Source organism: Leuciscus leuciscus, assembly GCF_965113295.1.
Source record: "Leuciscus leuciscus genome assembly, chromosome: 6".
Taxonomy (NCBI): Eukaryota; Metazoa; Chordata; class Actinopteri; order Cypriniformes; family Leuciscidae; genus Leuciscus; species Leuciscus leuciscus.
Genome location: NC_138730.1, coordinates 16,809,399 through 16,835,990, shown reverse-complemented (window position 1 = coordinate 16,835,990; position 26,592 = coordinate 16,809,399). Strand labels below are relative to the sequence as shown.

Below are 26,592 nucleotides of genomic sequence, written 5' to 3'. Positions count from 1 at the left end.
GGTCTCGTGGGACGCCGTGAAGTGAAGATAAAAAGGCGCGGTCCCTTAGGGTTGTTAGAAAATGTCTGACGTTTTGTTTTAAAGGGTATTACACCTAGAAGAACCCTCAGAGCCCCCGTCAATTATACCTCCCGATGCGTAGGCTAATACACAAGACAGACTGCCAATCTACCTGTGATCATAACCCTCTGAGAAATGCTCCCGTCCCACTCTTCTCACTTGTCTCTCTGCGGATTTACCTTTTTGCTAATCTTCAAAATCTATTAATAGTGTTCTGTTTTATCTTCTAGTTTCCATTTGTTTTTACCACCTCATTCATTCCAGTCAATCATTATCATGCTTCTGTAAATTTCACCTATTGTTAGATCCAACTATTGTAAAGAATAATTCCCCCCAAACATGAAAATTCAATATTTACTCACCCTCATGTCGTTCCAAACATGTATGAATTTCACAGAGATCTGGGACAACATGACAGAATTATTTTTTTTGAACTGGCCCTTTAAGTAAACAGAGCTGAGATCTTGCTAATTCCTGTCAGTGCAGAGCGTTAGTATTTCGCCCTCAGTTAAAACTCTGTGCTACATGCCAACTGCACTCAGAAAACAGCTTGTTGAAACAACCTCGAGCTTGTAACGCTATATTAGCAAAGACCCTTTAGTGCTGAAAAGAATGAAAACCATTATGAGCACATAGTATTTTATTAATTTGACAGTAAAGGCCACTAAAACAACAAACTAAGTCAACCGAAAAACTCTGCTGTCCAAAAGAATAAGTCTCTATGGCTTGTGTCTCACCCTAAAAGTAAGTCTACAAATGTTCTGTCTGCCAGTCGGAAATCGGAAGTTGTTGTTTAAAAAAGTAACAGTGGTAGAATTTGTATTTAATGAGCTAAAACCAGTCCAAAATGTCTCCAGTGTTGTTTTGGACCCCATTGGCTTTCACTGTACGGACAAAACAGATGAATGTGGTTTTTTTTTTGTTTTTTGTTTGTTCACAAAGGAAAGAAAGTCAAACAGATTTACCAAAATGTGAGGGCAAGCAGTTGTGGTCTTTAGCAAAGTAATTTACATTTTTCAAGTATTTGTACTTTGTCAGAGTATTTTTATGTTCTGAAATGTTTAAGTTTACTTCACTACATTCCAAGGCATATGTACTTTTTATTCCACTGCATTTCATAAGAACATTGCTTCTTATTTTGATCTGAATAAATACATTTCCACTACGAAATTGTCACAGTTATGCTCTGCATGGATTCACCAGAAGTGCGTCTCCTACTCCTACCCGAACAGAGGAGTTGGTAGGAGTATTTTGGCTGGGTTCTCCAGCATGGTGGCTTATTCATCACAGCCTGCAACCCATAGCCCAGCCAGACCACCCTTAAAGACGAAACCCCTGAGCCAACCGTAGACAAAGAGCTCGAGCGAGCCACGATGTATGAGTCAAAGCCTAAAAGGAGGACAGAGCCAAACATCGCCCCGAAGGCCGAGCGTCATGAAATCTCTGATCACATCCAGCCGCTGATCCAGTCACTCCAACTTGTTCCGTCGACCCGATGGCTCCACCATGGCACCTCCCTATCTTGGCTCCACCAGATACCATCATCCTTATGGCTCCACCGGGTTCTTTCGCCCCTCCGGCATCGCCTTGGTCAGATATCAGCCTGCCTGCACCACAGACTTACTGCTGCGCTCCGTCTCGCCACCCCTTTGGCTCCACCTTCCCTCCGGCTACGCCTTGGTCCTCAGTCACACCGGCTTCACCTCAGTCCTCTGGCACTTTGACTCCACGTCTCCGTCTGCGCCTAGGGCTCGACTTCCATCAAATCCATCATCATCAGTCGTCCACCAGGTGCTGTCAGCCAAGTCTCCACCATGGCTCCTCGATCCGTAGACTCAGCCGTGTGCTTTCATCCTCACTGTGCTTTGGATAACCACCTGGCTACTCCTCATCCTCGCCTCCCTGACTCTTACAATCATCATCACCACCTTGGCTTCTCCTGCTGGCACCTGTTCCTGTCTTCCGTCCTTCTCAGCCACTCGTCCACCTCCAGAACCACCTCCTTGGCTGCGCCTTCCAGGAGGGGGGAATTCTGTCACAGCTATACTCTGTTTTGGTTTCATTTTCATTGTGTTCAGTTCCTGTTTGTGTCAATTTATATGTGGTTGTGTTACAAGTTTATCTCCTGAGTGTTCTGTTTGGATTAATATTAAAGACTTTTTTTTATTCTTACTCCGTCGTTGTAAGCTTCTCTAAAGCCACCAACCGTGACCGAAATTTAATAGCAATTATTTTAAATGAACCTAATAAAATTGGTTTGAAAATCGCTGAACCAATTAGACTGAATGGACTGCAGCTGGTCTTGAGTCAACAACTCACTGATTCAATGATCCGGTCAAAGCGAGTCTCCAGTTAACAGTTCACTCAACTGTTTATGTCTGACTCAAAATGAGTCAAGACTGGAGATCCTTGGAGCTTAAGTGTGTGTGCGACTGAAGGCATAAAAAAATTATTACTAATGCAAATGAAAATCACATTTAGGTCATGACTGTCAGTTGTGATCTAAACTTTCTGTAAAAGGGGAGTTGTTTAAGCTCATGTATGAAATTCTTGAATGTGGACATGTGACTCTGTAGAGGGCTACTCTAGGTAAAAAATAATATGTAATGTTAAATTAATCATGCAAAACTAATAATTAATAAAAAAATTCTGTTGCTGTAATTTCTATAAAACTAGTATGTGTGCACAGGGCTCTTCGTAACACATTTGGCCCAAATATAACGCCTGTTTCATATTGTGTTCTTACAGTTTGTCTCCACACATTATAACACATTTTGTTTTTCCTAATTTTACTATATGGTATTTTTTCCTAATAACTATATGGTATATATATATATATTTTTTTTTTTTCACTAGTTGCACACTTGAATTAGCAGTAACTCAAATTGATATTTTATTGATATATTAAAGTTTAATGTTTTGCAAAAGATCAATACATATTAAATGTCTCCGTTATGTCACTAATCTTCAATGACTAATGCTAGCTAATTGGTAATTCTTAATAATTTCTAATAATGTTAGACTGAGCTCTATCAGCCTAGATATTTTGAACAGTATGATGGAGTAAATCAAATTGCAAAATAAAAAACATGATACATTGACCAGTGTTTTTTATAAAAACTAAAACTATAAATAAAATAAAAAATACTGAGTGTTACACTAGTGCAAATGTCTGGTTGGGACAGAAAAAAACAAACAAAAAAAAACATCTAATAACAGTGACGTGGACAGCTCAGAGATCAAGTCAAGTTTATTTGTATAGCGCTTTTCACAATACAGATTGTATCAAAGCAGCTTCACAGTATTAAATTAAAATAATACAACAAAGTTTGTTTCAAGAGGAATTTATTGATTGATAAAATTAGATTAAATATCCCCAAAATATCCCCAACTGAGCAAGCCAAAGGCAACAGTGGCAAGGAACCGAAAAACTCCATCAAGTTACCTAATGGTGTCCTAAAACTCCATCAGGTGACCTAATGGCGAAAAAAAACCTTGGGAGAACCCAGGCTCAGTCGGGGGCCAGTTCTCCTCTGGCATTTATGAGCTAGAGGACGGATTTGATCTGTAGGATTATATGAATGCCTGGCTGAAGAGATGCGACTTTAATCTAGTTTTAAACTGGGAGAGCGAGTCTGAGCAACGAACAGTATCAGGAAGACTATTCCAGAGTTTTGGAGCCAAATGTGAAAATGCTCTCCCTCCTTTGGTGGATATCCTATGTATGACCAAAAGCCTTGAATTTAGTGATCTTAAAGAGCGCGATGGATTATAGGGTGATAGAAGATCCGTTAAATAGACTGGAGCTAAGCCGTTTAGGGCTTTATAAGTCAGTAGCAATACCTTGTAATTAATACGGAACTTTATAGGTAACCAATGCAGTGATGATAAAATCTGTGTTATATGATCATATTTTCTTGATCTCGTAAGAACTCTAGCGGCGGCATTTTGGACTAACTGTAGCTTGTTTATTGAGGATGCAGGACAACCAGCTAATAAAGCATTACAGTAATCCAGTCTCGAGGTCATGAATGCATGAACTAACTTTTCTGCATCAGAAACTGATAGCATATTACGTAGCTTAGCAATGTTTCTAAGGTGGAAAAAGGCTGTTTTTGTAACATATGAAATATGATTTTCAAAAGACAGGTTGCAATCGAGTATAACACCCAGGTCTTTTACTGTAGAGGATAAAGTAACAGGACATCCTATGATGTTAAAGTTGTATTGTGCGAGGTTTTGTGGGTGGTTTTTTGAACCGATAAGTATTACCTCCGTCTTGTCTGGATTTAATAAAAGAAAATTACGCGTCATCCAATCTTTTATATCTTTAACACACTCTGTCAATTTGGAAAATTTAGCGTTTTCATCCGGCCGTGATGAAATATATATTTGAGTGTCATCAGCATAACAATGGAAACTAATTCCATGTTTCCTTATAATATTTCCAAGTGGCATCATATATATGGAAAATAACAGAGGGCCTAATACAGATCCCTGCGGCACTCCATAGTTTACTGGAGTTATGATCGATTTTTCTCCATTTAAATAGACAAAATGGTAGCGGTCAGATAGGTATGATTTGAACCAGCTTAGTGCTTGTCCTTGAACACCAGTATAATTTTGGAATCAACTCTAATTCTGGTGTGAGTGGAGGCGGGTCTAATTTGCATATTCATAGAACCGCGTATACTAAATTAAGCAAGGGTATAGAGTTACATTCAAGCTATTTTAAGGAATTAAGTTTTTTTTTTTTAAAGGAAAAAAGTTTAAATATGTCATTTTGGTGATCAAAGATGAGTTTTAAGGGATACAATTGTTGACTACATGGGGGCTTTAAGTCATTAGTCTGTGTATATATAGCCCTAATGTTCTCATTTTCTGCTGTCTAGCTTTGTTTGTGTAAACGCTGCTGGTGAGTTTATTTCATGGTTCTAGTCAAGTCAAGTCTTTGTTTATTTTGCATTTGATTATCTGATTAGTCTCAAATTGATTTGTGGCAGCCTCGTCACATCATGGCTGTCACAACAGAGTCTGGTGACATCATGGCCATCACACCAGAGCCTTGTCACGTCATGGCCACCATGCCAGAAACATATCATGTCATGGCCGCCACACCAGAGACTTCTCCTGCCTTAACCCCTGCCTTGACTCCCAAATAATTTTTTGGGGGATAGCCCGCTCCTGGCCAGGGAGGCCAGTCTCATGCCCGCCAAAGCCCATGAGCCAGTGCTCCTAATTCTGGTGGTCTCAGCACTCTCAAGTCCGGTGGTCTCAGCTCTGTCTAGGCCGGTGGTCCCAGCATTTAGCCCGGTGATACACACTTCACCCGAGGCGAGGGTATGGAGGCTGTCTACAAACTCACTATGCCATGTGTCACAGCCACTGAGGCTATCTACGAAGTTTCTGTGTCTCCATGTCATGGCATCGGAGGCCATCCATGAACTTTCTGTGTTGGACATGGACATGAACACGGTCTTATGCTCTGCCGAGGTGGTCATCTGCCGGCTCCACCCTGGTGCTCTCCATCTGCACTAGCTTCACCACGTCCACCTGATCCTCCATGGTCCAGGCCCGCCTCTGCTCCAGGATCCATGGTCTTGTTCCCTGCATCATGGTCCAGGTCCACCGCCATGCTATAATCCTGACCCCCCTTCTTCCTCATGTGCCTGAACCTCCACACCTCCCCCTTCTCATCCACCCTCCAGAACTGTATTGTTATAATTGGCTGTATCCTCCCTTTGAGCGGGGATATTTCATGTCTGGTTAGATTTTTGTCTCAGTTCCTGTTTTCATGTCTTTTATTTAGAAATGAATTTGGTGTATCTGTTTATGCATGAACAAGTTAAGTCTAATCATCATTTGTTCACTGCACATGAGTTCATTCAACCTGCCTCTCAGTGGATGACTCGTTACAAGTATCCCTATAACATGATATATATGACAGCCTTTTTACTGAATAGTCACTCTTTTGTAATGCTCAGCACATATATGGATATGGCTGAGTAAGTCCATGCTACCTTCTCCAGGACTGACATACAGGAATAATATTTAGCTGACATTTGAAAAGGCTGGAAAGACAGTGTCTCTCAGGTTTGCTCACTGTGTAGATATTTGGTAATCCTATAATGATCCCTGTTTAAGCTGTGGTCTGATCCCCTCTCATTCTGTGCTCATCTCATAATTGGGTTTTAAATCCCTTCATTGCTGCTGCTCATCTCTATTCTGTGAGAGTCAAAGCTAATTCAGTTACTGAGGTTAGCTGTGGTGACACCGTTATTGGTTGCCTGGTCACCGAACACACTGTCGCACAACACATAGTCTAAAGCCTGTTCAAACCTTTCTCCATCCCACAAACACACAATAATAATAATAAAAAGACTCATTGTTATTCATATAATCTCCTGCATTGGTAAATGTGTTTCCGTCTTCTCTGATCTGGCTTCATTGTATTCTATGCTTTCATTAAATCTAGCTAATCTCACACCCTCCATATTTATTCCATAAGGATCAAAGTTTTTTTTTTTTTTTTTTTTTTTTTTGTTGTCAATGTATATTGCTAAATTCTTATTTTGTTTCAAGTTATTTTGTTATGTCTTTTTGGCAGTTTGTACCTTAAAATTATATTTAATCCAAAAATGAGTTTGTCATTAGTTACCCTCATGTTGTTCCAAACATGTGACTTTCTTATGTGGATTAAAAAATATATATATATAAGAATATATTTTGACATTTTGAATGCCCACACAATAAAGGTCCAACACTGTTCGGATACATTATTTTTTTGAAAGATCTTCATTTGTGTCCCACTGAAGAATAACAGTAATTCAGGTTTGGGACAGCATGGGTGTGAGTAAATAAATAAATAATAATTTAATTTGAATTTTTGATTAAAATATCCATTTAACAATAATCCTAAGGATGGAATCTTTTTCCCATTTGAGTTTAACTTAAAAACTAACAATTTCCCCTGTAATAAATTTAATATTTTCATGTTAATTCAAACTCACACTGAGAAAATCATTATAATTTATATATCTTATATATATAATTTATATCTTTATTTATAAAGTTAAATTATAATGATTCCCTTTCAAGGGAACTCGCGTTGCGTCGAATTGACGCTATGGGGAACGCTTTGCGTGATGACGTCTTGAAGCACATGTAAAATCAGTCCAATGGTGTGGCGGAACGTCAGAGGCGGGTGACATCACGTACCAGGAAGCTATAAAAGCCAGCCCGAAACAGAAAACGAAAGCTTTTCTGAGTCTTCAGTTGCGCTCTGTGTGAATCTGTCCCTGTTATTTGGTGTTGTCTGTCTATATTATATTATATTATATTATATATTCAGTATGGCGAGCAAGCAGCAGTTTAGAGTGTGTGTCCATCCCTGCCCGCGTTATTTAACGGGAGGTGGTACTCACACTCTTTGTGTTGTTTGTTTGGGTGAGGAGCATGCCCAGTCAGCACTCGAGGGTGGTGACTGTGTGCATTGCGAAGCGCTTCCATTGCGTACGCTCCGATCCCGCTTGGCTCGGTTCAATCCCGATCACGTTCCCCAGGGCTTTGGTCCCGCCGCTGCCGAGGCACGGCGTCGATCTCAGACCTGGGGTTCGCAAATGGATTTATCAGTGGATGTTGAGATGGGCTCTGCCTTATCTCAGCCTCCTTCTGATAGATCCAGTGCCTCTCATCAGGGTGTGGAAGCACGCGCTGCGGTTTCTCCCCCCCCGATGGAGGCACCAATACTGCAATTGTCCAGCTCTGAGGAGCTGGACGTTGTTAGTATTGAAGCTGAGTCTGAGGATTCGCCACCTCAGTCTCATGCTTTTGAGGAATTGCTCGATGTTCTCACGAGAGCAGTTCAGAGATTATCTACTGAGTGGCCAGAGGATAGGCAGGACGTTCGTTCGAAAAGTAAGCTCGACGAACGCTTCCTGCCATCTCGTACACAGCCTCAGCGCAGAAGCCTTCCGTTTTTCCCCGATCTCCACACCGAGGTGTCGAGATCGTGGGAGAAACCAGTGTCTTACAGAGTATACACACCACAAACATCTCACTATTCTTCCATTTATAAATATAAAGAATATGGTTATGGGGAGATGCCGAAGGTGGAGGAGACGCTTGCGAGCTATCTCTCTCCAGCAACGGCATCTTCCTTGAAGGCTCCTTCACTTCCCTCTAAGCCAGTTAAATTTACATCAGCACTGGTTCATAAATCGTATGCAGCCGCTGGTCAAGCTGCAGCGTGTCTGCAAACGATGTCCCTTATGCAGGCTTATCAAGCGGAATTATTGGGGGATTTAGAGGAGGGCGGGGGAATTGGTCCCGAACTACGCAGAGCCACAGATCTGTCTCTCAGGGCCACCAAGGAGACCGCTAAATCAATCGGGCAGTCTATGGCAGCCCTGGTGGCCACTGAGAGGCATCTGTGGCTCAATCTGAGCGATATAAAAGATAAAGAGAAACACGTTCTCTTAGATGCTCCGGTCTCCACTGTTGGTCTATTTGGTGATGCAGTTAACAGTGCTGTAGCTAAATCACAAGAAGCTTCTAAACAGGCAGCTGCACTGCAGAAACTTCTCCCCCGCCGTTCTTCTTCCCAGCAGCCTCACTCCTCTAAAAAGAGCGCTGAGCACCGTGCCACTCAGAAACAGAGCGTTTCCTCCCGTGCTCCCCCACAAAAATCTCGGGGACACGGCTCTCAAACCCAGCAGTCTTCGAGGGGTAAAACGGATCTCGGCTCTCAAACCCAGCAGTCTTCGAGGGGTAAAACGGATCTGCGGACCGTTATTACCGCCAAGAAGGCTGCTGGGAAAAAGTCCTGACGTCCGAGGGCTCAGGACAAATGAGGGTAGTCCCCCCCGAAGCAGAGCGGTTAACACCTCTTTTCACGGTGCCCGTCTCTCTTCGGTGCCCTCAGGGGACCGTTCTGCCAACCCTGCCGCCTCCGGTGTTACAGGGCGCAGCGGTCTCCGGCGAGCACATATCTCAAGGTCCACCCGGAAACGTAGTGGCCTCGGGATGCCCGCCCCCTCTGAGGAGGGTGCTAGAGCAGTCTGTTCGGTCGTTCCCTGCCGGTGCGCCGTTACAGGGCGACGAACCGACTACTCAACAGCAACAAAATCCAGAAACCAGTCTCGAGAGGCTGGTACCTCTAGTAGAATCTTTGACAGCGTGGAAGCTACTGTCAAATGTTTCTCGTTGGGTCCTGCAGACCGTGGAAAAAGGGTATCAGATACAATTCAAGAAACGCCCACCGCGGTTTATGGGGGTCCTGCCCACAGTGGTGGGCCCCGAGCAGGTTCTGGTTATGGAACAGGAAGTAAACACTCTGTTAGAGAAAGGGGCCATAGAATATGTACCCCCCTCCAACAGGGAAACCGGGTTTTACAGCCGGTACTTCATAGTTCCAAAGAAGGACAGGGGATTGCGTCCCATTTTAGATCTTCGAGTTCTGAACGAGTCAGTCATGCAGCTCAAGTTCAAAATGTTAACATTGAGACAAATCGTGCCACAGATCAGGTCCGAGGACTGGTTTGTCACGATAGACCTCAAGGACGCATATTTCCATATTTCCATCCGTCCGTGTCATTGGAAGTTCCTGAGGTTTGCTTTCGGGGGCAAAGCATACCAATATCGAGTTCTTCCATTCGGCCTGGCTTTATCACCCCGCACTTTCACCAAATGCGTGGATGCAGCTCTGGCGCCTCTGCGCCTCCAGGGTATTCGCATCATGAACTACATCGACGATTGGTTGATTTTAGCTCAGTCGCATCAGATGGCGGTTCAACATCGAGATGTTGTTCTCGCCCACATGAAAGAGCTGGGGTTACGGCTGAACGCCAAGAAGAGTGTGCTTTCTCCACTTCAGAGGACCACTTTTTTAGGCGTGGTTTGGGATTCAGTGTCGATGCAGGCGCGCCTGTCACCGCCACGTGTAGATTCCATCCTTGCAGCTGTGAAAAGTGTAAAGCTAGGCCAGCTACTCACTGTCAAACAGTTCCAGGGACTGTTGGGTCTCATGGCAGCAGCTTCCAACGTGATACCTTTTGGACTACTGCACATGAGGCCCCTGCAGTGGTGGCTCAGGACCAGAGGGTTTTCCCCGAGGGGCAACCCATTTCGCACAATCAAGGTCACGCGGCGATGCCTACGTGCCTTGGTTATGTGGAAGAAACCTTGGTTCCTGTCCCAGGGCCCAGTGTTGGGAGCTCCTTGTCGTCGCAAACTGCTAACGACGGATGCTTCCCTCACGGGTTGGGGAGCGATCCTAGAGGGTCGCTCATCTCAAGGTCTGTGGGAAGACCATCATCGTTCCTGGCATATCAATCGCCTAGAGATGTTAGCTGTCTTCCGGGCTCTGAGGAGCTTTATCACAGATCTCAGGGGACACCATGTGTTAGTGCATACGGACAACACGTCGGTAGTCGCCTATATCAACCACCAAGGGGGTTTGTGCTCGCGCCCATTATCCAATCTGGCACGCCATATCCTCTTGTGGTCCCAGGGGAAGTTGCTGTCACTAAGGGCAGCCTACATCCCCGGGGTCCAGAATATAGGAGCAGACACTCTGTCGAGACAGGGGCCGAGGCCCGGGGAATGGAGGCTCCACCCCGAGGTGGTGGAGCTGATATGGAGGGAGTTTGGCCAAGCACAAGTGGATCTGTTTGCGTCTCGAGAGACGTCTCACTGTCCACTTTGGTTCTCCCTCACGCATCCAGCTCCTCTGGGACTGGATGCTATGGTACAGACGTGGCCGAGGCTACGTCTGTACGCCTTTCCCCCAGTTGCTCTGCTCCCGGGAGTTCTGGAGAGAGTTCGCAGGGACCGGGTTTGCCTGCTTCTTATAGCCCCGCGCTGGCCGGGCAGAGTATGGTTTCCCGATCTTGTGTCCCTCCTCGACGGGCATCCTCTGGAGCTACCCGTCAGGAGGGACCTTCTGTCCCAAGCAGGGGGCTCGATTTTTCACCCCCGACCGAAACTGTGGAACCTGTGGGCTTGGCCTCTGAGGGGGCCCAGCTCATAGAGTCAGGTCTCTCAACTGAGGTTGTTGAGACCATTCTACAGTCCAGAGCTCCCTCCACGAGGAAACTTTATGCCCTGAAGTGGAGAGTATTCACTTCTTGGTGTAGTGACCGTCGGTTGGATCCAGTCACCTGCCCAATTGGTACAGTTCTGGAGTTCCTGCAGGACCGGTTCACTGCAGGTCTGACCCCATCCACTTTAAAGGTCTATGTGGCGGCCATAGGTGCTTACCACATTCCTTTGGGTGGAATGTCTGTGGGGAAAGACCCTCTGGTATCTCGTTTCCTTCGTGGCACTTGGAGGCTGAGGCCTGCAGTTCGCTCTAGGGTGCCACCTTGGGATTTGTCCATTGCGCTGCAAGGCCTTTCCCTGGCCCCCTTTGAGCCTATTGAGGAGGTTCCTGAGAAATTCTTGACTTTGAAAGCTCTGTTCCTTCTAGCCATTTCTTCTCTAAAGAGAATAGGGGATCTCCAAGCATTGTCGGTTGCTCCGTCATGCTTGGAGTTTGCTCCGGGTATGGTCAAAGCTTTTCTTCACCCTAGACCGGGCTATATCCCCAAGGTCCCCACTAATGTGGCTAGACCTATTGTTCTGCAGGCCTTCTGTCCTCCTCCCTTTCAAAATGCGGACCAGGAGGCGAATAATTTGCTTTGCCCTGTTCGGGCGTTAGACGCATATGTCCACAGAGCTGCCCTGTGGCGTAAAAGTGATCAATTGTTTGTTTGCTTTGGGTCCCCTAACAAAGGAGGTCCAGTGTCTAAGCAAAGGATGAGCAAGTGGGTGGTTGAGGCTATCTCACTTGCTTATGAGGCGGCTGGGCAGCCTTCTCCTTTGGCTGTCCGGTCGCACTCTACTAGGAGTATGGCGGCCTCTAAGGCCCTTATATCAGGAGTGTCTTTACAGGACGTTTGTGATGCGGCAGGCTGGTCCTCACCGCACACCTTCGTCAGGTTTTACTCTCTGGACTTAGACTCTACTCCAGGGTCTCAGGTTTTGTCTTCCTAGTGCTGCGCAATTGATTTCACACAGGACAGACATTTGTAGCTATGGTGGCGTTGGTATAGACGTTCCCCATAGCGTCAATTCGACGCAACGCGAGTTCCCTTGAAAGGGAACGCCTCGGTTACGACTGTAACCTCGGTTCCCTGAAGAGGGAACGAGCGTTGCGTCACCTTGCCATATCTCCTTCATGCCTGTCAGCACGACTTCAGACTCTACGAAGCTTTCGTTTTCTGTTTCGGGCTGGCTTTTATAGCTTCCTGGTACGTGACGTCACCCGCCTCTGACGTTCCGCCACACCATTGGACTGATTTTACATGTGCTTCAAGACGTCATCACGCAAAGCGTTCCCCATAGCGTCAATTCGACGCAACGCTCGTTCCCTCTTACAGTCGTAACCGAGGCGTTTTCTCAGTGTGAGTTTATGAGTTAACATGAAAATATGACATTTGTGTGGTGACTGATATATATATATATATATTAGTGCTGGGCAAAGATTAATCGCGATTAATCGCATCCAAAATAAAAGTTTGTGTTTGCATAATATATGTGTGTGTACTGTGTATAATTATTTTGTATATATAAATACACACATATGCATGTATTTATTTAAGAAATATTTGCATGTCTATACTGTATATACATTTATACATAATTTATATTATATATAAATATAAATAATTTATATATAAATAAATAAAAATCTTAAATATATTCATGCATATGTGTGTATTTATATATACAAAATAATTATACACAGTACACACACATATATTATGCAAACACAAACTTTTATTTTGGATGCGATTAATCGCGATTAATCTTTGCCCAGCACTAATATATATATATGTATGTGTCTATGTATCTATGTATGTATCTATGTATTTATGTATGTGTCTATGTATCTATGTATTTATCTATGTATCTATGTATTTATGTGTCTATGTATGTGTCTATGTATGTATCTATGTATGTGTCTATGTATGTATCTATGTATGTGTCTATCTATCTATCTATCTATCTATCTATCTATCTATCTATCTATCTATCTATCTATCTATCTATCTATCTATCTGTCTATCTGTCTATCTGTCTATCTATCTATGCCATCCATGTGACAATGTCAAAGTGTAACCTACTGTAATGTATTTGGTTTAATCTGTCATATAACATTTTTGACATTTTACTCAAGTGGTTATGAATCAAACTATTTTAGGCAATATTACATGAAGTACATGTAGCCAATTGGATAAAACATGTTGTTGAGAAAAGCTGAAAGACTGTGCTGAATGATGGCTGTTGTGCTGGTTACTGCTGTCTGTTCCCCGGAAGGCTTGCGAGGTGCAGCCTGTCACACAGAATTCAAGATTTTTTTGGCATGCTTTCACTCATAAATTCTCTCACTGACTTTTCCGGCACCTCCAGGAAAATGCAGAGACAGAGAGAATAATGATGCTCACAGGGGAATCTATGCCTGAATCTGGGTCCCCATTAAACCGTGACAGCCAGCAAACAGAAAGTAAACTAATTAAAGGATCAGTAAAGCCAGCCATCACTTAACATTTACTTTGGTAATATACAGGAATGTGCCATTTATGAGCTTGTATCATGTAAAAATCCTAGTGACGGAAATTAGCTTTTCAATAAAGAGGTGATACTTTCCCCCTTAAACTGATTTCCAGGGCATCATCTTTTCTGTCAGATTGAATCAAGTTTTGACAATTGCAATCATAAAACACTTTTACCAATCAAATAAAATAACTATTAACAAAATCTGTCTTTGCATTGCAGTGGTGACAGATATTGAATCTTAAGTGGCATTTTGCCTGTATTTAATCAGACAGTTTATGTGCCATGAACGCATTACAATTGAATTAATAATGATATGAGACTTTTTTTTAATATATATTATATTTTAAATTGAAACAAAAATCGCCTGTTTGCCTGCCACGGGAGAGGATTTATGAATGGCAGTGATGCGACACAACTGAAGCTGGTAGTTCGACAACATGGCGAATGCAGTACGTCCAGTTTAATTCATACTACACACATTCATACTATATAGAACATACTTTTTTTGCTTATTCAAAATAAGTACCTACTCCTACCTAAGAGAGATGTGATTTCGGATGCAGCCACTGTCTTTATGAATGGGTCATTGAATTATTCACTCAACTGATTCATTCACAATGGCTGATTTATTCAGGAACAAAGCAAGTGAATGTCTTAATGATTCAATGACTTTGACCCATTCATAATTTAACCAATTCATTCAAAAACGCATATTAATTCAGTAATACAACACTAGTGTGTTGTTTATAGATGCACAATAGTTCTGTTGTAGCTTTGTTTTAACAAGTAAAAAAATAAATTTAAAAAATAACAAAAACTGATCATATTATGTTTTCCTGTTCCCGTTTTGCCTGTGTTCCTGATCATTATTAGTCTCCCTTGTAGTTAATTCGTTCCTGCACCTGTTCTTTTTTACTTTGATTTCTCCCTTTGTATTTAAGCCCTCAGTTTCCTTTGTTTCAGTGTCCGGTATTGTCTTTGCTTTATGTGGTTGCTCATGCAAGTTTTCTCATGCAAGCCATATAATCGCATATTATACATTAAATATCCACTTATTGCCGGGTGATTGTGAAGTCACACATCATTTTCACATGGAAACGAGCCTGGTTAGGAGACAGTGTGACATTTTGTCTGCAAGTGCGATCGGCAAGATGAGGCAAAATTACCCGCCACTGGGCAAAAATACCTGCATGCCATTACATGCCGTACCTGCAAAAGGAAATCAACAGATAATGTGACATTGTGAACAGAAAGTTCATTTCTGAGATAAGCATCTGGAAAAATCTGTTTTCCGGCAGCAACAAGAGCATACCTCACAGATCTCGGTCTATGAGGATCATTGATGTGAAATAAGGAAGGCTGTAAAGAGAGACGAAAGCATATCTGATTCTTGGTGCTCATTAAATTTTACTGCTCATGTCAACAAACTGAACTCGGTGATCGCTTCATTCGCAGCCTAGAAAACGCACTGTGTGACATTTGCAGGTGGTGACTGACTTCTGCAATTGTCAAATCCGGACAAGCAATCTTGTGTTTATGTAAAACTTGAAGGTTAATTTGAGAATGACAGCAAGTGCGGTGACTAGTAAGGGGCAGCCGAGTTTTTATTTAGCCGTAATAGCTAACATACTATCTTTTGTTTTAAGCCCACTGACTTACAGGAAATAGAAAAAAAAAAAAAAGAAGAAAAAAAATGAGAGAGAAAGCTAAATAGCCATGATGAAACGGGAGGGAATAGGCTGTAATTTAGGGATGAACGTGCATTGAGACATGCAATTGAGAACTGTCATGTGATTTCCTTTTAGCAAAGCTGACATTAGCTCCTTTTTGACAGGTTTATAGACATTAATATACGACTGTCACTGCCCGAGTCTCATCTCTTGATGTTGTCAAGTGGTTCCTGTCAAAAACACAAGAAATAGAGAGTTTCAAGTATACGTTTGAGATCTGACGTGTGTTACAAGTCACTCACGCAGATGCGAATCAACAGGGTGTGAAATTTTAGATCTCAACTCATTCTCCTATCGCAGGTTGACAAAATTGTCCCAATGTTTTGTCAGGGGCAGAGATCTTTCTGTGATCACTCCCCATTAAAGCAACCCCTTGTGAAAATAAGAGCATTTGATTGTATTGAATGTGCACCAGTAGTGCACTTAAAATCTTATAAAATCTTTTTTAAAGCATATAAAAAATAAAAATAAATTCAATTTATCATTTATGCTTGTCAGTATTTGGCAGTACACATATTTCAAAGATAATATTATGAAATATAAAGATGTACAGTACTTAAATCCTACTTAAGTTGGTAAAAAAAAAAAGAAAAACACTTTTCAACTAATTCATATAAATTTAAATTGTTTATTTAATTGAAAATAACATGCAATAAAGTATCCGAAACATTACTTTCAGTTTGCACTTTTCACTTGCAAGTTCTCTTTTTAAAAGTATGCTAAAGTGCACTTCTCTTTCACAATTTTTTTTTTCATACTGAGTCTTTTTTAAAGCTAAAGAAGACTTCAGCAGGGTAAACACAGTAACGACAGTCCTGTCTACGCAACTGTATTATCCACTTGCGCAGTTACCCACTCGACTGTGAGAATCTAGTCCATTAGGTGTTTGCTGATTCTGACATGTTACACTGGGTCCTCAGTGATGCCTTATTTTTGAACACACAGCAGATTAGGGGCGCAGTGACAAGCCCCTGAACGTGATTGGAGAAAAGCTAACTTGTTAACTAATGCTTCAGAGTTATTCATGCTGCAGGCTCTAGTCATGACAAAATTGGCTTTGGAAGTTAATAAATCTGGACTAGATGGCTTACAGTGATTTTCTACAAAAGTGCATCTCATCTAGGAGATGTGTCCTATTTATACTTACAGTACACTATGTAGCCACGTTTACATTTCTATATTTTCAGAGGAATGTTTCTAACTCACATTAGAAAGGTTGCTAGGCCCTTGCTAGGGTGTTCTGGGTAGGGTGGTTGTTAAGGTGTTATGGGTGGTGGCTAGGATGTTGCTAGATAAGGCATTGCTAAGGCATTGTTAGGGTGTTCTTGTTGTTGCTAAGGTGTTTTGGGTGTTTTTGTATGACATTAACAGGGTGTTATGAGAAGGATGTTATACATTAGGTGGTTGCTAGATTGTTATGAGTAATGTGTTATAGGTGGTCGCTAGAGTGTTGCCAGGGTGTTCTTGTTGTTGCTAGGGTGTGTTGTGTGGTTGCTATGGCATTACTAGGTTATTATGAGAAGGATGTTATACATTAGGTGGTTGCTAGATTGTTATGAGTAAGGTGTTATAGGTGGTTGGTAGAGTGTTGCTAGGGTGTTCTTGTTGTTGCTAGGGTGTTATGGGTGGTTACTATGACATTAATAGGGTGTTATGAGAAGGATGTTATACATTAGGTGGTTGCTAGATTGTTATGAGTAATGTGTTATAGGTGGTCGCTAGAGTGTTGCCAGGGTGTTCTTGTTGTTGCTAGGGTGTGTTGTGTGGTTGCTATGGCATTAATAGGGTGTTATGAGAAGGATGTTATTCATTAGTGGTTGCTAGATTGTCATGAGTAAGGTGTTATAGGTGGTCGGTAGAGTGTTATGGGTGGTTGCTAGAGCATTGCTATGGTGTTCTTGTTGTTGCTAGGGTGTTATGGGTGGTTGCTATGGCATTACTAGGGTATTATGAGAAGGATGTTATACATTAGGTGGTTGCTAGATTGTTATGAGTAAGGTGTTATAGGTGGTTGGTAGAGTGTTGCTAGGGTGTTCTTGTTGTTGCTAGGGTATTTTGGGTGGTTGCTATGGCATTAATAGGGTGTTATGAGAAGGATGTTATACATTAGGTGGTTGCTAGATTGTTATGAGTAAGGTGTAATAGGTGGAGTGTTGCTAAGGTGTTCTTGTTGTTGCTAGGGTGTGTTGTGTGGTTGCTCTGGCATTTACTAGGGTGTTATGAGAAGGATGTTATACTTTAGGTGGTTGCTAGATTGTTATGAGTAAGGTGTAATAGGTGGAGTGTTGCTATGGTGTTCTTGTTGTTGCTAGGGTGTTATGGGTGGTTGCTATGGCATTACTAGGTTATTATGAGAAGGATGTTATACTTTAGGTGGTTGCTAGATTGTTATGAGTAAGGTGTTTTAAGTGGTTGATAGCGTGTTCAGGGTGGTCGCAAGAGTATTGCTAGGGTGTTCTTGTTGTTGCTAGGGTCTCATGAGAAGGATGTTATACATTGGGTGGTTTCTATGGAATTGCAAAGGTGTTGGTCAGATGGCTTCAACTCTGGGGACCCACAGCATCTGTGTCCAAGGGGCCCACAGTCATGCAGAGTTCAGTTCCAACCCTGATCAAACAAACCTGAAGCAGCTAATCAAGCTCATCAGGATCACTTGAAAATAGGTTGGAAATAAACTTTGCAGGACAGTGGGTCTTCCAGGAGCAATGTAGAAAATGAGTAGAAATGAGAGGGTGTTTTCAGTACATTCTCTATGAGAGCTGAGTGGCATATCTTACACAGGTGAATGTGATCGCTAGTGAAGCAGAGTGACAAGTCAAAAATGTATAAAAATTCATGCAAATGAGAGGCAAAAACATAGGTTTCAGCCAGTCGCTATGGTGAAGGCAGTGAGGTTTGTCGTAAACATTTCACGTCATTGCATATAGCAGACTACAATGTTAAATTCAGATCTCAAGATTATAACTCTATAAATGCATTTCTTCAATGTTAGTGGATCCACAAGGTAATAGTCTTGCTCTATCAAGCACCACAAGTAAAATGCACTCACCTGGTCCTCAAAAGAAAGTGCTTGTCCCACATCTCGAGGGAAGCCATCTATAACTATACCGCTGGCCTCTGAGATCTTCATGATCTTCTGCTTGATCTCAGTTATGGTAGTTTCCTAATGGGAATGAATAAACGTACTCAGGTAAAAAATTATACACTCAAACCACAAAGAAAAATGCTGTAGCAACATTGCAATTTTTACAGACTGAAACTAAATTGGCAGTAATAAACCTCATTTCTGTGGCAATTTTGTCCTCATAGATCAAGTACCTGCTTTGTAATTCTGGGCTATTTTAAACAGCACAGTGAATCAGTTTGTATGAAAGATGGTGGCATGACTTTTTAGATGAGTTGGTCTTCAAAGGCAGTCATTATATAATTCACAAAAGTATTTTAAAACATTCCCTGAATTTCTATAAGCATCTTTCTGAAAGGGTTAAATTAATAAATAATACACATCATCTTGGTGACATATCCCATTCTGTGTGATTTCTAGTGTATTGGAGGAGTGCAGCGACATTTTCAGATAATTTTAATGTCCCTAAGCGCTGGAGGGAGAATATATTCAAGCGTAGCAAATCGAATGATGCCATTATTTACGACTGAGATCTAGCGTCAGTACCAGATTGTTCTAAAAATAAGTTTTACATCAGTCATCATTTTGTTGCTCAGTATGGAATGTAATTTGCATGACCAAATGTTATTTTTTTACAGTTTTCTGTCACTATATGAAGCGATCCAGGAACGGTTCAAAGCAGAGGATATTTTTAGAATGCAAGACGACCGCCAACCACATGATATCATTATGACATCAAATCCATCCAGAAATACAGCCAGTTATCCTAATTTGCAAATCTGTTTGTGGTTTTGATAGAGTTGATGATAAAATGCATGAAAGTTCTGTTCGGTCTGCTGTGCATCTGAATCAACAATCGACATTAGATTACATGATATGTGTCTGTGTGGCATCAAAGGTCAACAAACTGTATATTTGCTGCTTTGATTCACCATTTACACATAGTAAAATTGCTCTGAATTGCCGAATTCATCCATAAGCGTACCTATAATGAAGTGAAAGTTCCCTGCATGGGTGTCTTATTCAACAGTATAGTGCAATAATATCTCAAAATCCCCCAAAATCATGGAAAACGATTAATCTAAATATGTTTTTAAAAGTATAGTTTTAGTGAAGAATAATCATCTAAAGTTTTCACCTTGGACTTAATTCAACTTAAACTCTCCTTTTTTTGCTGCTGGACCTCTAAGATTTCAATTACTGCCTGTTAAATGAAAAAGAGATCTTCACAATTTACTCACAGCTGCATCTTAACAATGTTTTTTCCTTATATACTGTATATATATAAAAAAAATGTAAAAGTGAATGAAAAAAATAATAATTCAGGAAACAATTCCTAACATTCTCAACATTCTCTTTAGGTTCCATTTTTGCAACCATAAACTTGCAGGAAAGTTTTTTCTGACAGACTAAGAACTGACACGGAACATTGTCTAATTAATATTTTTTTGTTTTATTTATTTAACCATAAATGAACCTTAATGTTAGGGGAACGCTCTCCAAACCTAAAAGGAACATTCAATTTATTAAAACCAATTTTCTGGCTAGGAAGGAATGCTATCTGATACATTGCGTTTCTCAGAAAGAGATGCTTACAGAAGTTAGAAAGTAAGAAAAGGGAAGTAAATAATTGCCCGAAGAGATGTGAGAGAAGATTTGCAACGGTGAATTTCTTTTTCACACCGTGAGAGCAGAATAAAAAGAAAAAAGCCAAGAACGCACGACACGACGCTTGGTAAGACGAAAGGGTCTGATATCAATACCACATGCATTATAATATTTTACTGAGGAATAAAAATAGCATGTCACAGTCTGTCAAAATGATGGATAAATAATTATTCATAGTGCAACCTCAGAAAGCATCATCAACATGATTCCTGCGTATTGCTTTACTGAGACTAGACTGGCCAAGTTGCTGACAAAAAGATGTTTAGAACAAATTGTTTTCATTGCTTAGTTGCAATAAATGTTTGCACTAGTAAAGAAGTTTGGATATTTAAAAGAAAGCTTTATCATGATACAAACCTAACAGTAAATCTGATTTGAGACGTTCCCGTTTACAGTCTGGGAAAAGTCTCCTTTGCTTCCCTAATCCAGGATGGCATTAGTGGAAAGTGGCTTTATTTCTCTGGCTGTGTCAAGAAGCTCGACTCAACCTGTGTCTCAGTACAAAGGTGCATTTAATGCAGCTAAGGATTAAATGACATGGGTTGGTCATTTTATCCCCAAGTCAATAATCTTTGCAGATAGACTGCCCCCTCTAAAAACGTACAAAGCATTTCTGGAGTTCCTCGGGGAATCAACACCCAGTAGGAGGTCTTCTGTTTCTCTTTCAAAAGCCTCCTCGCTAAAATATGGTGCCCTCATTTCCAGCGCCACACACTTCTGTGCTCAGTTCTCAAATGGAACTTAACATGCAGGAAAGGGTGTGTGGGTACATTGCTATAGGGAGGGAATTTAGGAAGTGCTGCTATTGTCAGGTCTGGTAATATAAACAGAATGACAAAATGCAGTAAGCTCTTTAAAAACATTCACTTTATTCATAAAGAGTCCGAAAATAGCTATTTTGGAGTCGTGTTAAAAAGTCTACAAGCCACTTTAAACATTCTGGGTGTGATGTTATATCCAAACCACTCTTAATTTTGATTCTACTGTCCAGGTATCAGTGTAAACGAGGCCTAAGTTACTTTGTTCATTCTAATGCCTGATCTGTGCCCAGTGATTTCTGATATGTAATGATTAATGTAGGCTAGTCAGATGTTCTTTGTATATGTGTCAGTAAATCAAACCAGTGACTAAATGGTCAACTTCACATTGTTTCTCTTAGTAGGATGGAAATAATCTGTTATTTAAACTGTGAATAAATTATATATAGAAAGCGATCAAAAAATCCTTTACTGGAGCTGTCAATCAAATGAATTAAAGCAAAAAATATGATTAAAATTGGGAAAACAGGTCCTACAATATACATTTTCCCTTATACAGATATGTATTTTCACCTAAAATGTTAAAAAGTAATGAATCATATCACCTAACTATTTGTTAATAGGTAATTTCAATGGGAATTTCCATTCAGCACTATTATGATTTTTTTTATTATTATTAAAAATGTATATTTTAAATGTATATTTTAAAAATGATTATGCAACTTTACATTGGACATTTTAACTAAATATTATGGATAATTACAATATTGTGTATGTGGTTATAGGAATTTTGTCTAAGCACACACAACATGTACAACAACATACAGTGGTGTGTCTGAGTGAGAAAAGAATTGATGCAATTTGAAAGAAGTAGTCTGTGTACCCTCTCAAAACATATTAAATTACCGGTATGAGTTTTTTACCTTTACAAACAGTCTTTATGTACAGTACATACCTGTGGTGCCAGTTCCCCATTGGTGATGATCCTGGCAATCAGACTCCATTTTCTGTTGCTGGTGGCATTATGGATCATCTTCTTTCTGAGAAGCTCGCCCACTGAGACATATTCAAAGCCATAGCGCTCGGCAATCTTCAGACACTGTGTACCTTTACCGCTGCCTGGGCCACCTGTTTGGGAAGAGACATCTGAACCTGTACTGACTCACTCGCATATATGCAATGTAGGTATTTGAAAGATACTTTCATATCTGGTAAAGTAATATTCAGACAAACAACACAATTTCATATTGCTTTTAAAAAACATTTCATTAAAGAAGTTAAATAACTTAAATATTTGTGTTTTGAACAAATCGGTTGAGTGAATTATTCAACGACACTCATACAAACAGTTAATTGTTTTAATCCTGAATGAATTATTGCTTTTTAACAAATCTGTTGAATGAATGATTCAGTGACTCATTCATAAAGACAGTCACTTATCACCACCTTTTGGCGTAACAATCTAACCTGCAAAAAGAATCGCTGAAAAATATATGCACCACCTATTTCACTCATATTCCCTTTACAGTGAGTATGCAGTTTGTATGCGGGTATGTATGCATTATGGAAGCAGGATGGGCTCATAGGTGGAAAACTTCCTTGCTTTACCCAGGGCAGAAAGTCATGTGTCGATGGTTGCAGTACACTGTCATGTCAATCCATGTTCGGTTTGACCACGAACAATGCGTTATCACTTTAATTCAGCACGTGCAGCACAGGAAAATTTGACCCGGTTAGGAAACATTCTCTGGGATCCTGCAATGTGAATGTTCCAATCAGGGTTTCCAATCCTGCTCTTGGAGCGCCACTGTCGTAATTACCGTAGTATCAAAATGACAACGCATGACGTTATATTTGGAGCTGTTCACATCCTCGTACTGGAAATTATGAATTTCCGTGACACCACTATCAACGCCTAAATTTAGGAAAAGTAGGAGCTCTCAAACAATTCCCATCTTACAAGCTGTAATTAAGAGCTCTACAAGGACGTGAACACTTTTTACAAGTTGAAATCACGTAATTGCTGTAATTATGACATGGCGTCAACGCACCTTTAGCTCCAACCCCAATTAAATACACCTGAACGCTAATCAATGTCTTACTAGACATATTAGGAACTTCCAGTCAGGTGTGTTGAGGCAAGCTAAACTCTGTAGGACAGTAGCCCACCAGGATCAAGTACTGTCCTACAGAGTTAAGCTTGCCTCATCAAACCTGACTGGAAGTTCCTAATATGTCTAGTAAGACATTGATTGTTTGAGATGAGAAAAATCTGCGCAGAACCGGTCACTGTTAGATCCACCGACTGCGCTGATCAAATGCACGATGGGAAACGACCTGCTAACGACACAGCTGAATGCTTATTGGTTTAAACAACCGTAATGTATTGTTCTCTTTTAAAATGTTTGATTTTAAAACTCTGATATCATGTTTTTATATGTATAAATGTGTGAATATTCCGAAACTCTTAGACAGTGCAATGTCATTTTAATAAAAAAATAGATAAAAACATGTCTGTATTAAAGTAAAAATGATTGATAAACATATTTTGAATGGAATTAAATAAGAACTTTGGGTGTCATGTTCATCACATTTATTTTCATATAAAAGCAACAGAACTTAGTCACCCTGTAGTCAGTAATTGTATCGCTTAGTTAAAACTCATCTTTGATCACCAAAATGACATATTTAAAAAACATTTCCTCGAATTTTTTTTCTTGACTTAAAAAAATAGCTTGAATGTAACCTTGCCTCATTTAGTATACGCAGTTCTATGAATATGCAAATTAGCCCCGCCTCCACTCACTCACACCAGCTCAGAGATCCACTCGTTGATGATCACACGACTGATTGGTTACAAGTTAGTTTGTGACGTCAGCAACACCGCGTTTTTGAGACTGTCTTTGGTTCACTGCAGTTTTAAAGAGAAAATACTTGTGTATGTTTTGAGCAATGGTGTCAGCTAATGAATTTGCACATGGTTTGTCTTAAAGCTTATTAAAAAACACCACATACACATTTAAACAACATTAAAAACTTGATTTTCACCACAGGGGGACTTTAAATTGCATCCAGGTTATTAGCAACACAGCGCATGAGTGTGTATCCCGCCTTTGATCTCGGAGGTGTCTGATCCACTACAAGAAGAGAGAACTTTCAGTCTTGCCTGCACTTCTTTCACTCCTCCCTTCACAGCAGCCACCTACTCTCGCCTAAATTTCAGGTGGCACAGGATCTCAAATGAGCCTATTGTGTAGAAAATCAGCACTGTGATTGACATGACGAATGCAATCTTAAAAATCGGCTGCGGGGCGGAGTGTGCAACTGAACTGTTTGGATTTCTTTTTTTAAATCACACATCTGGAAGTTCCAATCCAGACAGGTGGAGTGCAGAACACAATGAAATCAGCAAATTATAGGACTAGAATTAAGTGTGAGATAATAAAACATATTAATAAACATCCCATATTAAACTTTTACCAACACCAATGTGGATTATGGACTGAATGCCCAACAACTGATATCAGTTATCAGGCTCAGTTTCAGCCACAGAAATGCATACCCAGATAATATTAATAAATGAAATAGAAAGCCGATCAGTGGCAGGAAACGATTCCTATAGCTAATATCTCAGTTAGATAATGCTGGAGGTGGGTGGTCACTCGACTGATGGAATATGCGCATTCATTTGCTTGTGGGTTACGCTCAGGCACAGATAACGTTTTCTCTCACAAATGACCTCAGTTAACTTAGAGACATGCATATGCTGTTCAGGGAAGTCTGATAAGGCAGGAGGGAAATGTCCGACTATCAGATATCTGTTAGCATCCGTACCACTCAGCGGCCTTGTTTACAGCAGGTATCCATCCCAGATGCATCCCCACTGACCTCACATAATTGGATTTTGACAAGGGGAGGGTCTCTGATTTCATGATCCCATCATTCACTACGTCAGCATTAAATCAGTCAGCAAACTGCTGTTCTCAAATAAAGCCTACTTGGATTTAAATCTAACAAACACATTTTGGGTTAGTACATTTTAGTCCAGTGGTTCCCTGTGTAAATAAACTAGGGATGTGCTATTAAACTTCTGACCAATTGAAACAGTTTTGGATTCATTTTCACTCTGTTCTGTTCCTGTTCTGCCAGCCTTAGTTCTCCATTTATTTTTCGTTTGTTCTCGTTTTCCCGCCACTGGTTAGTTTCAGTGGTTATTCATTATATGATTAAATAGATAAATTACACCTGTTTGCATTCAGTTTGTTATCTTGTGTATTTAAGCCCTTCAGTTCTTTCTGTTCATTGTCTGGTGTTTGTGTTTTGAGCACAGTGTTACGTTGCTACTCTGTTTGGAATACTGCCTTTTGTTTTTTTAGGGATGCACCGATATGAACATTTTGTCCGATACCGTTAACCGATAATCCTATATATTTGAAAGCCGATAACCGATAAATTGGCAGATAAATTTAAATCCAAATTTTTATATAATTTTTGAGAGTCTGATTACAAAAACAAAAGTCTCACCATTAAAATCCATGTCCCAAGCACACACTTATGATGTTCGCATTATAATTTTATGTCGTCTATATGACAAATTTGCGCTGCACATGTTGCTTTTAACTGTATTTTACTTTTTAGAAGTGATTCCAATCATTTTTAAGCAATTCAAAACTATCACAGTGCGCGTCTGAAGTGTCTAAGTGGAAGGAAATAATTAATTAATTATCGGCTTTAATATATCGGCCAAATGTTCTATTCGGGCCGATAACATTAAAAAGGATCATATATCGGCTGATACCGATATGGTGGCCGATATATCGTGCATCCCTACTTTATTTTTTTAAGTTATTTTATTTGCATGCTAACCTTCTCCCTAATCTTCTTCGTGGACCTAACAGTGACACCAATACAAATAAGCTGATAATTATTTTATAGGCAATATTCAAATATTATTTTGTTCAAATGAATAAAAAAACATTTTAACCATTTAGGCATCACAACATAATGTACAGTATGAAAAATGGATTTTCATTTAGAGTTTTCTAAATTTATTTAAATGTATCTTCATCTAACTTTATTACATTTTGAGAAAAAAGTCAAAATACAATCTTGAGAATAAACTCATTACATTTCGATTTACAAAAATAAAAGCATTGATTTGAAATAGAAATCTTTTTGTAACATGTCCTTACTGTCACATTTGATCGAATTAATGAAACCTTGTTGAAATTTTATTTTATTTTATTTCAAAGAAACCCAACATTTTAGTGTGTTTTCATAGAAATCCCGACAGGAATTTCAAGTGCACATACACAGACACCATGCCTGTTTCTCTCCATTGGCTTGTTTATCAGTGATGAAGTATAGCCAGTCTTTGGTCTTACCTATAATAAGGATGACTTTGGGTCTGGGTCTAGATGGGTCAAACACTTCATATTCCTCTATGAGCTCCGCTGTCTCAGACAAGTCTGAGTCACTCTCTATGGAAAACTGGTTGATGGGTGGGAGGCGCTCGTACCTCCGATAGGGGAAGTTGGGGCTGTCCGGGAGAACTGCGTGGAAGAATGCAAATAGTTAGTAATGAGAGCTTCTGAAGTCCTCAGCAATGCAATGCAAAAGATTCAGAGGAAAGCCCACTGATAGTCTATCATCG

General features: G+C 40.5%; 1 protein-coding gene across 2 annotated transcripts in view; it reads right to left on the bottom strand.

Moving 5' to 3' along the window:
• Nucleotides 1-26,592, bottom strand: part of ak5 (adenylate kinase 5) — a 97,596-nt gene that overhangs the window by 68,752 nt on the left and 2,252 nt on the right. For both annotated transcript variants that reach the window (XM_082174012.1, XM_082174013.1), the window contains exons 3-5: nucleotides 26,324-26,491; nucleotides 21,895-22,067; nucleotides 18,439-18,552 (exon numbers count right to left, since the gene is read on the bottom strand). In XM_082174012.1, the coding sequence (XP_082030138.1) occupies nucleotides 18,439-18,552; nucleotides 21,895-22,067; nucleotides 26,324-26,491 (455 nt within the window). The remainder of the gene's footprint in view (nucleotides 1-18,438; nucleotides 18,553-21,894; nucleotides 22,068-26,323; nucleotides 26,492-26,592) is intronic.